The 10776-nt window shown below is 50.7% G+C and overlaps 1 protein-coding gene across 2 annotated transcripts in view; it reads left to right on the top strand.

The window, feature by feature from the left end:
* The window catches only part of dmtn (dematin actin binding protein), a 54623-nt gene that overhangs the window by 10582 nt on the left and 33265 nt on the right, over nucleotides 1-10776 (top strand). For both annotated transcript variants that reach the window (XM_033016930.1, XM_033016929.1), the window contains exons 4-6: nucleotides 6671-6718; nucleotides 9265-9414; nucleotides 10255-10376. In XM_033016930.1, coding sequence (XP_032872821.1) covers nucleotides 6671-6718; nucleotides 9265-9414; nucleotides 10255-10376 — 320 coding nt within the window. The remainder of the gene's footprint in view (nucleotides 1-6670; nucleotides 6719-9264; nucleotides 9415-10254; nucleotides 10377-10776) is intronic.

Raw genomic sequence — 10776 nt, 5'->3', positions numbered from 1 at the left:
GTGTTGCCCCTCCCCCCCAGTGTTGCCCCTCCCCCCCAGTGTTGCCCCTCCCCCCCAGTGTTGCACCTCCCCCCAGTGTTGCCCCTCCCCCATCAGGCCCCCAGGGCACTGTGTTCCCGAGTTCCCTGTTCACCCTGGCGTTCACTGGGAAAGGTATCCCATCCCACTGTGTAACCATTTAAAGAGAAAAAGAGAATGAAACACGTTGGGGCATTGATAGAACGGTACCTGATAGCCCAGAAAGGCCACACGACCAGCAGCAGATCGCCTGAAGATAGACACCAAAAGCTGGAGTAACTCAGCGGGACAGGCAGCATCTCTGGAGAGAAGGAATGGGTGACGTTCTGGGTCGCTGCACCTCCCTCGCACTGCCATTACTGCCCATGAGATGGCGATGGCGAGGCACTGCCCTGAGCTGCTGCAGGTTTGATAGAGATACAGGAGAGATACTGGCCTGGCCCCAACAACTCCTGCCAACTTCTATAGATGCGCCATAGAAAGCATGTTAATGGGATGTATCGCAGCTTGGTTCAGGAACAGCTGCATCCGAGACCTCAAGGAACGTCAGCAAGTTGTGGACGCAGCCCAGACCACCACACAAACCAACCTCCCTTCCATTCACTCCATTTACACCTCACGCTGCCTCGATAAGGCCAGCAGCATAATCAAGGATGGGTCGCACCCCGCCCACTTTCTCCTCCCCTCCCTCTCCTAGCGGCCAAAAGGCATTGAAGTGTGCAAACGCACACCTCCAGTCCAGGGACAGTTGATTCCCAGCTGTTATCAGGCAACTGAACCATCCTACCACAACCAGTGAGCGGTCCTGAGCTACCAATGGAGACCCTCGGGCTTTACCTTGCACAACACATTATTGCCTTGATCATGTATCTACACTGTGGGCGGATCGATTGTAATCACGTATTGTCTTTCTGCTGACTGGTTAGCCGGCAACAAAAGCTTTTCACTGTACATCGGTACACGTGACAGTAACTGAGACTAAGCAAGAACAGGCCCCCTGGCCCAACTGAACTATTTCCATGCCACATCCCCTCTGTTTCCAGTAGTCCCACTCTTGCTCCCCCTCCCCCCAGACACACCAAGGATAAAGTTCTGCCGCTCCTCACCTTTCACCCCACCAGCCTCCACATCCAACACATCATCCTCCGACATTTCCATCAACTCCAATGTGACCCCACCACATTTTCCCATCGCCACCCCTTTCTGCCTTCTGCAGAGACTGCTTCCTCCGCAACTCCCTCGTTAACTCATCCCTTCCCACCCAAACCACCCCCTCCCAGCTACCTCCCCATGCAACACCAGTCCTTATACCTCCTCCCTCCACTCCATCCAGGGACCCCGTCAGTCCTTCCAGGTCAGATAGAGGTTGACGTGTACCTCCTCTAGTCTCATTTGCTGTATCCGGTGTTCCCCATCTAGCCTCCTGCACATCAGTGAGACTGAACATACTCAGCGCCCGTTTCAGCGAACACTTGCGCTCGATCTGCCAACAGGATCTCCCGGCTGCTAACTTCCCTTCCCATTCCCACACTGATCTTTCTGTCCTGGGCCTCCTCCCTTGCCAGCGTGAGGCCACACACACACTGGAGGAACAGCACCTCACATTCCACTTAGGTAGCTTAAAACCCAGCGCTATGGGCATTGAATTCTCCAATTTTAGGTCACCCAAACCCCCCACTCCCTTTTTCCCGCCACATGCCCCTGACATCTCCTCTCCCTTCCCTCCTCCGTGCCCCACCTGGGCTCCTACCTATTTCTCCCCCGCAACTCCCCCCCTCTACCTCCCCCCCTCCACCTCCCCTCCACCCACCCCTCCACCTCACCCACCTCCTCCCACCTCTCATGCTCTCATCTCTGGCTTTTGTTGCAACCATCTGTTGATCAGAACCCACCCTCACCTGTGTCGACCTGTTACGCCTTGTCCTGCCTCACTCCTTCTCCCCCTCCCCCCCACAATCAGTCTGAAGAAGGGTCTCATCAGAAACGTCACCTATCCATGTTCTCCACAGATGCTGCCTGGCCCGCTGAGTTACTCCAGCACTCTGTGAAACATCACCTATCCATGTTCTCCACCTTTGTCCTTCCCAAATTGGCCATGAGATGGCAATGGCGAGCCGCTGCCCCTCATAATGTTATAAACATCAAGTATTTCACCCCTCAGCCTCCTACTCTCCAAATGGAACCGTCCTATCCTGCGCGGCCTCTCCTTTACCACCCTCCAGTGCCAGTTCACATCCTCGAGATTCCTTTCTGCACTTTTCCAGTTTACAGACCTCCTTGCTGTAGCCGGGTGACCAGAACAGCTCACAACACTCCAGGTGTGGCCTCAACAACCATGTGCAGCTGAAACACAATGTCCCAATAAAGGCCTTTATCTCATAGAAACATATAAAATTCGTAAGGGATTGGACAGGCTAGATGCAGGAAAAATGTTGCCGATGTTGGGGGAGTCCAGAAACAGGGGCTACAGTTTAAGAATTAGGGGTAGTCCTTTTAGGACTGAGATGAGCAAAAACGTTTTCACCCAGAGAGTTATGAATCCATGGAATTCTCTGCCACAGAAAGCAGTGGAGGCCATTTCACTGGATGTATTTGAGAGAGAGTTAGATATTAGATGTTAGAGTTAGAGAGTTAGAGAGTCGAAGGGCCGAATGGCCTGCTCCTGCACCTATTTTCTATGTTTCTATGTTTCTATATAGCTTTTAGGACTAATGGAATCAAGGGATAAGGGGAAAAGCAGGAACGGGGTACTGATTTTAGACGATCAGCCATGATTATATAACCATATAACAATTACAGCACGGAAACAGGCCATCTCAGCCCTTCTATTCCGTGCCGAACACCTATTCTCACCTAGTCCCATCTACCTGCACTCAGACCATAACCCTCCATTCCTTTCCCATCCATATACCTATTATATTGAATGGCGGTGCTGGCTCGAAGGGCCAAATGGCCTACTCCTGCTATTTTCTATGTCTCTGTGTGTCAGGGGACTGTGTACCAGTTCCCCTTGGTCTCTCTGTTCTACAACTCCCCAGGGCCTGGGCATTTACTCTGCACATCCAGCCCTGGTTTAACTTACAAAGTGCAACACCTCGCTCACACTTGTCCATGGTTAGATTCCATCTGCCACCCTTGGCCCACCTCCCCAGTTCATCTTGATCCTTTTCTCATCTCGATGACCTTCTTCACTGTCCACCTCACCAACAATTCTGGTGTCATCGGCACAGTTACTGATCACGTTAACAGGTTCTTTATCCAGTTTATTCATATAGATGACAAACAGCAATGGACCCAATACCAACCCCTGCAACACACCAATAGTCCACAGGCCTCCAAGCTGAAAAGCCGCCCTCCACCACCACCATCTGTCTCCCCCCACAAAGCCAATGCTTCTGAAGAAGGGTCTCAAGCCGAAACATCACCCATTCCTTCTCTCCAGAGATGCTGCCTGTCTCGCTGAGTTACTCCAGCATTTTGTGTCTATCTTTATGTTACATTCAAGTGGATGCCCACCTCTTGTTTCCATGCCATCTGAACATCCACACTTGTTCCCATGATCACAAGTTCATAAGTTATAGTAGAATTGTGCCATTCGGCCCATCGAGCCTGCACCATTCAATCATGGCTGATCTCTGCCTCCTAATCCCATTTTCCTGCCTTCTCCCCATTACCCTTGACACCCGTTCTAATCAAGAGTTTGTCCATCTCTGCCTTAAGTCTGTAAGATTTTGACCTGAAACGTCACCCATCCATGTTCTCCAGAGTTGCTGCCTGTGTGTTGAGTTACTCCTGCAGTTGGTGCCTTTGTTTAATAACCCAGCATCTGCAGTTACTAGTAATCCAGTCACCTGTATCTACATAGAAACATAGAAACATAGAAAATAGGTGCAGGAGTAGGCCATTCGGCCCTTCGAGCCTGCACCACCATTCAATATGATCATGGCTGATCATCCAACTCAGTATCCTGTACCTGCCTTCTCTCCATACCCCCTGATCCCTTTAGCCACAAGGGCCACATCTAACTCCCTCTTAAAGATAGCGTCACGTCAATGGCCTTGTACACAACGTTAACGTCAACTGTCCTGGCCTCCTCAATCTTCCTCATCGTTCACAATCAAAACTGTAAAACACAATTACCCAAAACGTCACCGACTCCTTCTCTCCAGGAATGCTGCTGACCCACTGAGTTGCTCCAGTATTGTATGTCTATTCCCCACACACAAAGCCATGCTGACTATCCCTAATCAGTCCGCGCCTTTCCAAATGCTGGCAGAATCCCCTTCAGTAACTCTGGTGCCACTGAGGTCAGGCTCACTAGCCTGTAGTTCCCTGCTACGCTTCTTCAATAACGGTACAGCATTAGCCATCCTCCAGTCTTCCAGCACCTCACCCATAGAAACATAGAAAATAGGTGCAGGAGTAGGCCATTCGGATCTTGGAGCCAACACCGCCATTCAATATGATCATGAGCCTCTGCATTCATCCTATCTATTCCCCTCATGGTTTTACACAGATCACCCCTCAGTCTCCTGCGCTCCAAACCTGCCCAACCTCTCCCGATAGCTCAGGCCATCTAATCATGGCAATGTCCTCGTAAATCTTCTTTGCATTCATTATACACCCACCATTGAGTGAAAAGTTCCCCTCGGGTTCCTCTTACCTTAAACCTTTGGTTCTTGATTCTAGAAGACTGTGTGCGCTCACCATAACTATTCTCCTCATAAGGTCATAAGTGATAGGAGCAGAATTAGGCCATTCAGCCCATTGTCAATCAATCAATCAATTAATCAACCTTTATTGTCATCTTGCAAGCAACAATTGTACAATGCAAAATGAGAAGACGTTTCCCAGGGAATAGCGGAGCATCGCACATGAAATTTAAAACATTTCACACATAATAACACTAAAAACAATCCAGTCCCTGATGGAACAGTATAAGTAAATAGTTAAAAGCAGGTAAAACACAACGTTAAAATACAATAAAACCAATCATAAAAATGTCCGGGGCAGCTGATTTGAGTGGCCAGTGCCAGTTATTAAAGTGTCCGTGCCAGCCGCAGAATCAAGTGACTGTGAGTACAGAGTGACTGTTTAGCAGCCTCACAGCCTGTGGTAGGAAGCTGTTTAGCAGTCTTGTAGTCCGGGCTTTGATGCTTCGATATCTCTTGCCTGATGGCAGGAGATCCAGGTGTATGTGGAGGGGGTGCAGTTTGTCCTTAGCAATTCTCTGAGCTTTTTTCAGACAGCGGCTCTGGAACAGTTCTTGTACCGAGGGTAGGGAGACGCCAATGATCCTCTCTGCTCCCTTCACTACCCTCTGCAGAGCCTTCCTGTCCGAGCAGTTGCAGGTGGAGTACCACGTATTTATGCAGTACGTGAGTACAGACTCCACCGTACCCCTGTAGAAAGTCCTGAGGATGTTGGTGGGGAGTGAGGCCTGTTTTAGTTTCCTCAGGAAGTGCAGTCGCTGATGGGCCCGTTTGACGGTCCCAGTGGTGTTCCTGGACCAGGTGAGGCTGTCTGTAATTTGCACACCGAGGAACTTTATGCTCTCCACTCTCTCCACTGTGGTGCCACTGATGTTGAGGGGTGTATGCTTTGGCTGCGCCCTCCTGAAGTCGACAACCATCTCCTTCGTTTTGTCGACATTTAATTCTAGATTGTTTTTGCCGCTCCAGTCCACTAGTTGTTTTACTTCCTCCCTGTACATTGATTCGTCATCTCCGCTGATGAGTCCCACCACTGTTGTGTCATCCGCGAATTTTATGATCTTAATGTCCCTGAATCTGGCAGCACAGTCATGTGTGAGCAATGTGAACAACAGCGGGCTGAGCACACAGCCTTGAGGGGAGCCGGTGCTCAGCGTGATCGAGCCTGAAGTGTTCTTGCCAACACGGACTGACTGCGGTCTCTCTGTCAGAAAGTCCAAGATCCAGTGACACAGGGTGGTGTCATTCAACAATGCCATTCAATCATGACTGATCTATCTCTCCCTCCAAACCCCTTCTCCTGCCTTCTCCCCATAACCCCTGACACTCGTACATGATTTAATAGTTTAGTTTTGTCTATTATTGTCACGTGTACTGAGGTACAGTGAAAAGCTTTGTTGCGTACTACCCAGTCAAACAATAGACTGTACATGATTACAATCAAGTCATGCACCATGTGCCGATAATGGATAAAGGGTACAACATTTAGCGCAAGATAAAGTCTGCTTAAAGATAGTTCAAAGGTCTCCAATGAGGTAGATGGGAGGTCAGGACCACACTTTAGCTTGTAAGAGGATGAGAAGAAACTGGGAAGAAACAGTTGGGAAGAAACTGTCCCTGAATCTGGGTCACCTCTAGAAGATCACCCCCCATCCTCCTGCGCTCCATGGAATAAAGTCCTATTCTGCCCGACTACTCCCTTTAGCCCTGGAGTCCTGGCTACGTCTCTGTGGGAAGGTGTGGATAGTGGTGGGAATGGGACTCTTTACGTGGGGATAGTGGTGGGAATGGGACTCTTGACGTGGGGATAGTGGTGGGAATGGGACTCTTGACGTGGGGATAGGGGTGGGAATGGGACTCTTGACGTGGGGATAGGGGTGGGAATGGGACTCCTACAGGAGGTTTGATACTTTCACTGATCTTGTTTCGATTTGTTACAGATATCGGCACCAACATGTACAGGAAGCGGCCGATCTACAAACTGAACGGTAACGTCGCTCTCCTTTCAACGTTTTGCTCTCGGTGCTCGCGGGAACAGGCCCTTCAGCCCATCGAGTCCGTGCCGACCAGCGATCCCCGCACATTAACACTATCCTACACACCACGGACAATTTTCACATTTACCAAGCCAATTAACCTACAAACCTGCACGTCTTTGGAGTGTGGGAGGAAACCGAAGATCTCAAAGAAAGACCACGCAGGTCACGGGGAGAACAAAGATTTAAATCTGAGGCGTAACTTTTTCACACAGAGGGTGGTGGGTGTATGGAACAAGCTGCCAGAGGAGGAAGTGGAGGCTGGGACTATCCCAACATTTAAGAAACAGTTAGACAGATACATGGATAGGACAGGTTTGGAGGCATATGGACCAAACGCAGGCAGGTGGGACTAGTGTAGCTGGGTCATGCTGGCCGGTGTGGGCAAGTTGGGCCGAAGGACCTGTGTCATTCTATGACCCTATGACTTTATGACAAAATGGCACCAGAATATGGCGACTGGTGCTTGTGTGAACTACGCAATAAAACACCAGTGAACCACTGAGAGAGTGGAATTAGAGGGCACAGGTTTAATGTGAGAGGGCAAAGATTGTAAAGGGACCTGAGGGAGAATCTTTCACCCAGAAAGTGTTGTGTGCGTGGAACAAGCTAGCAGGGAAGCTGTAGAAGTGGGACAGTTATGAAATGTAATAGACATGATGATGTGTGCAGGTACATGGATAGATATAGTGCAGAGTGTGGACAAATGGGACTAGCACCTTAACGCCTGGACGAGTTGGGCCGAAGGGCCTGATTCCATGCTGTATAACTCTGTGACTATTGAGGTCAGAGTTGTCTAAAGTTGGGTGGGCAGATCAATTAGAGAGAAGCACTCTCAATAAACGAGCAAAACGCAGCGGCAGAACTAGGAGAGACGGATCAACTGGGGCTGAGCAGGGAAATTAATGAGAGCCTTCATTTACAAGCAACAACTCATAAACAATGAACTGGCCTCAACTACTTTCTGTGGCAGGGAATTCCATAGATTCACCACTCTCTGTGTGAATTTTTTTTTTCTCATCTCGTTCCTAAAAGACTTCCCCCTTATACTTAAAGAGGCAAACATTACTGCAAGACCCAGGGAACCATGGACCGTGGATATAGCAGACACAAAAATACAGGAACAAAGCAAATTAGTGAAGAATGTAAGGACAGACATTTAGAATTTCTGTACAGTACATGAAAGCAAAGATGCAATGAGATAGTTCTGGGAAGCAAGGAAATGAGGAGGAGTTACTCCGATAGAACATACCACAGACATGCAGTAATACGGAATAATACCACAGGGAACTACATTCCATCCTCATCACTGGACAAACAGCCTTGGATAAAATGATGATGTTTAGTTTCAGAAAGAACTGCAGATGTGGGAAAAATCGAAGGTAGACAAAAAATGCTGGAGAAACCCAGCGGGTGAGGCAGCATCTGTGGAGAGAAGGAATTGGTGATGTTTCCGGTCGAGACCCTTCTTCAGACTGATGATGATTAGTTTAGTTTAGAGATACATCAGGGGAAACAGGACCCTTAGGCCCACCGAGTCTGCACCGCCCAGCGATCCTTGCACCTTAACGCTATCCTACACACACTGGGGGCTATTTTACATTCATACCCAACCAATTAACCTACAAACCTGTCCGTCTTTGAAGTGTGGGAGGAAACCGAAGATCTCGGAGAAAACCCACGCAGGTCACGGTGAGAAAGTACAAACTCCGTACAGACAGCACCCGTAGTCAGGATTGAACCCGGGTCTCTGGTGCTGCAAGCACTGTAAGGCAGCAACTCTACCGCTGCGCCACCGTGCCGCCTCCAAGTCCACTGACTTAGAATCCCGCTGAGTTAGTGGAGTAATGTTTGTAACCTTCTAAATGCAACACTATGCTCTCTATCCCGCCACCCTTTGCTTTAGTTCATCCCTTTTCATTAGGCGGCACAGTGGCGCAGCAGGTAGAGCCACTGCCACACAGCGCCAGAGACCCAGGTTCCAACCTGACCTCAGTTGCTGTCAGTGTGGAGTTTGCACGTACTCCCTGTGACCCTGTGGGTTTCCTCCCATATCCCAAAGACGTGCGGGTTTGTTGGTTAATTGAAGATTGTCCCAATGTGTAAGGAGTGGGTAAAAAAGTGGGAAAACGCAGAACTAGTGTGGCCGTGTGATCAATGGCGGCACAGACTCGCTAGCACAAAGGGCCCGGTCCGAAGCTGTATCTTTCAACTCATGAAAAGATAAAAGTGCTGGAGTAACTCAGCGGGTCAGGCAGCATTTCTGCAGAGCATGGAGAGGTGACGTTTCACAGAGTGCTGGAGTAACTCAGCGGGGCAGGCTGCATCTCTGCAGAGCATGGAGAGGTGACGTATCGGGTCAGGATCCTTCTGTCAACTCAATTCCATTCTGATGTCTCCCTGGCTTTTCCCCTCTGCTTTCCCTGCCTGCAGCATCTGCTTGTTCAGTGCCAGCTCATTCAGTGCCAGCTCATTGTTGTTTTGTGTTCTTGTTGCAGAACCATCGGCTGTGCTTCCACCGAGCAAATACATTGAGGATCTCATCATCGAATCGTCCAAGTTTCCGGCAGCACAGCCTCCGGACCCCAACCTTCCCGCCAAGATTGAGACAGAGTACTGGCCCTGCCCCCCGTCCCTCGCTGTTGTGGGTAAGGCTCTTCATCCTGATTCCATACACCATCTGAGAGATCTCGGCACATTGGGCTTCATCAGGGGTAGGGATGTAGGGAGGTCATGTTACAGTCGGACAAGGCATTGGTGAGGCCACATTTGGAGCATTCTCTTCAGTTGTGTTCTAGGAAGGATGCCGTTGTACAGGGAAGATTTACAAGGATGTTGCCAAGACTAGAGGGTCTGAGCGATAGGGAAAGGTTGGGCAGGCTGAGACTCTTATTCTTTGGGGAGCAGAAGGATGAGGGATGATCTCATAGAGGTGTATAAAGTCATGAGAATAGATATGGTGAATGCACAGTCTTTTACCCAGAGTAGGGGAATCAAGAACCAGAGGACACTGCTTAAAGGCAAGAGGGGATTCAATAGGAACCTAAGGGGCACCATTTTCATGCAGAGTGTGGTGGGTGTATGGAATGAGCTGCCAGTGGAGGTACTTGAGGAGGGTATAATAGGAACATTTAAAAACCACAGCCAGGTACATAGATAGGAAAGGTTTACAGGGATAAGGGGTAAACACGGGCTGGTGGGGCTCGTGTAGATGGGACCTCTTGGTCAACATGGACAGGTTGGGCCATGTGAGCGTGTGTGGCGATCGTTTCGCTGAACACCTTCACTCAGTCGCCTGGACCTACCTGATGCCCAACACATTGGGGTCACAGAGGGAACCAGAAGGTGTTGTAAGGCACACAGATCTTGCCTAGTCCCAGGTCCCAGGTCCCAGGTCCCAGTCCCAGGCCAGGCTCGGTGCATCAGGAACCCTCTGTGCCGCAGTGCGGGGAGCTTCGGTAACGGCGAGCTGGTGTCGCTCCTTGCAGAGAAAGAATGGCGGCGGAGGATCGCCTCCAGAACAGAGGAGGAGGAGGATGATGATGATGATGAGGACGAGGACGAGACGATGGGCCGTCTGCGCGAGATTCAGCGGAAGGAACTCAACAAGGTGAGCGAGTGACTGGCCTGGCTCTACCCCACTACCCTCCACACTCCTCCCTCCACCCACCCTCCACACCCCCTCCCCCCACATACCCTCCCTCCGCACCCTCCCCTCCACACCCCTCCCTCCACACCCTCCCTCCACACCCCCCCCCCCCACTCCCCCTCCCCCCACATACCCTCCCCCCTCCCTCCACACCCCCTCCCCCCACTCCCCCTCCCCCCACATACCCTCCCCCCTCCCTCCACACCCCCTCCCCCCACTCCCCCTCCCCCCACATACCCTCCCCCCTCCCTCCACACCCCCTCCCTCCACACCCCCTCCCTCCACTCCCCTCCCCCTCCCCCCACATACCCTCCCCCCACACCCCCTCCCTCCACTCCCCCTCCCCCCACATACCCTCCCC

Source organism: Amblyraja radiata, unplaced genomic scaffold (genome assembly GCF_010909765.2).
Source record: "Amblyraja radiata isolate CabotCenter1 unplaced genomic scaffold, sAmbRad1.1.pri scaffold_678_ctg1, whole genome shotgun sequence".
Taxonomy (NCBI): Eukaryota; Metazoa; Chordata; class Chondrichthyes; order Rajiformes; family Rajidae; genus Amblyraja; species Amblyraja radiata.
Note: the sequence above shows the minus strand (reverse complement) of the source record. Positions and strands in the feature narration are given on the sequence as shown.